Raw genomic sequence first — 2,017 nt, forward strand, 5'->3', positions numbered from 1 at the left:
ATCTTCATTAAAATAACAAACCACAGTGGGCTGGATATTATTGCATAAAGTAACAACTATCCATGTTATAACCAAATAATGAGATTGGACAGTCTCATCCTTAGCACTATGCCATGTTAAATACTCAGTGGTGACAATAAGATGGACAGATCAAAAGTCTAATGGTGGACATTTAATGCATCTAAAGACCAGCTGTATGAGATAGAGAAGCCCATGTTCAAATTAAATAGTTAAGGAAACTACATTAACTATTTTTCTTGAGCCCTGTGTCTCATGGTTTATCCCTTTTATTTTCCAGATCAACCACCTTTTCCAAAAGATGGCCAACTCCACCACGGTGACTGAGTTTCTCCTCATGAACTTTGCTGAAAGATGGCAGTTACGGCTCCTGCACTCCATGCTGTTCCTTCTGATCTACTTGGTTACCTTGTTAGGGAATCTTCTCATTGTCACTGTCACCACATTTGACCCGAAACTTAACATGCCCATGTACTTCTTCCTCAGAAACCTGTCTGTCTTAGATATGTGCTATGTTACTGTCACTGTCCCCAATGCCTGCGTTAACTCTCTCACTGGCAACAGCGCCATTTCAGTGGCTGGGTGTGCAACCCAAGTTTTCCTGGTCATTTATTTTTTCTATGTGGAGCTGGTGTTCCTCACCATTATGGCCCAAGACCGCTACGTGGCCATCTGCCAGCCCCTCCACTACCCAGTTGTCATGAACTACCAATGCTGTATCCAAATGACACTCGCCTCCTTGCTGAGTGGTCTTGTCTATGCAGGTGTGCACACGGGTCAAACATTCCAGCTGACCTTCTGTCAGTCCAATGTGATCCATCAGTTCTTCTGTGATGTCCCCTCTCTGCTGAGGCTCTCCTGCTCTGACACCTCCAGCAATTTCCTTTTAATTCTTTTTTCTGCCATTGTGGTTGCTGGGGGCTGCTTTATCTTCATTACTATGTCATATATTCACATATTTTCCACTGTGCTAAAGTTTCCAATCAGAGAGCAAGGAAAGGTCTTTTCCACCTGTGTCCCTCACATTCTTGTGGTGTCTGTCTTTCTCAGCTCTGTTCTCTCTGTGTACCTAAAGCCTTCGGTAAACTCTGAAACAATTCAGGACATGATTCTTCCTGTTTTTTATACCATAGTCCCTCCCTTCTTAAATCCTATCATCTACAGTCTTAGAAACACACAGGTAAAAGAAGCTGTGAACAAAGTTATGTTAAGAAACTTTCATCGACAGATGACTGGATAAAGAAGAATTGGTATATTTATACAATGGAATACTATTCAGCCATAAAAATGACAACATGATGCCATTAGCAGCAACATGGATGTCCTTGGAGAATGTCATTCTAAGTGAAGTAAGCCAGAAAGAGAAAGAAGAATACCACATGAGATTGCTCATATGTGAAATATTTATTTAAAAAAAAGAACACAAATACAAAACAGGAACAGACTCATAGACATAGAATACAAAGTTGTGTTTGCCAAGGAGGAGGAGGGTAGGAAGGGACAACCTGGGAGTTCAAAATTTGTAGATACTGACAGGTATATATAGAATAGATAGAGAATATTATACTGTTTAGCGCAGGGAAATATATACAAGGTCTTGTGGTAGCCCATGGTGAAAAAGAATGTGACAATGAATATATGTGTGTTCATGTATAACTGAAAAATTGTGCTCCTCACTGGAAATTGACACAACATTGTAACTGACTATAACTCAATAAAATAAAATTTAAAAACAGAGAAACTTTTATTTTGGAAAATAAGAAATCACATCATTTTATCCCAACATCACTGAATGAGATTCAAAGTGTGTAAAATAACTTCTATCTGGCTGTTACGTATTAGACTGCTCCCTCCAAATTCACTCTATTGAGAGCTGTATAATTAATCCTATAAAATAATCATTGTGTTTTATATTCCCCTTTTTATTATTCTCTGTTAAAGCTAGCAGCTCTATTTTTAATGAATGAATATGTTCCAAGATATATTATGAGGATCATTT

The 2,017-nt window shown here is 38.6% G+C and overlaps 1 protein-coding gene across 1 annotated transcript; it reads left to right on the forward strand.

The window, feature by feature from the left end:
• The first annotated feature begins 291 nt into the window (after positions 1-291).
• Positions 292-1,258, forward strand: LOC102513226 (olfactory receptor 14C36). The gene has a single exon (XM_006178031.2). The coding sequence runs from the start codon at positions 320-322 to the stop codon at positions 1,256-1,258; it is 939 nt and encodes a 312-aa protein (XP_006178093.2). The 5' UTR covers positions 292-319.
• The last annotated feature ends 759 nt before the right edge of the window (positions 1,259-2,017 follow it).

The sequence above is a fragment of the Camelus ferus genome, chromosome 3 (assembly GCF_009834535.1).
Source record: "Camelus ferus isolate YT-003-E chromosome 3, BCGSAC_Cfer_1.0, whole genome shotgun sequence".
Lineage (NCBI taxonomy): Eukaryota > Metazoa > Chordata > Mammalia > Artiodactyla > Camelidae > Camelus > Camelus ferus.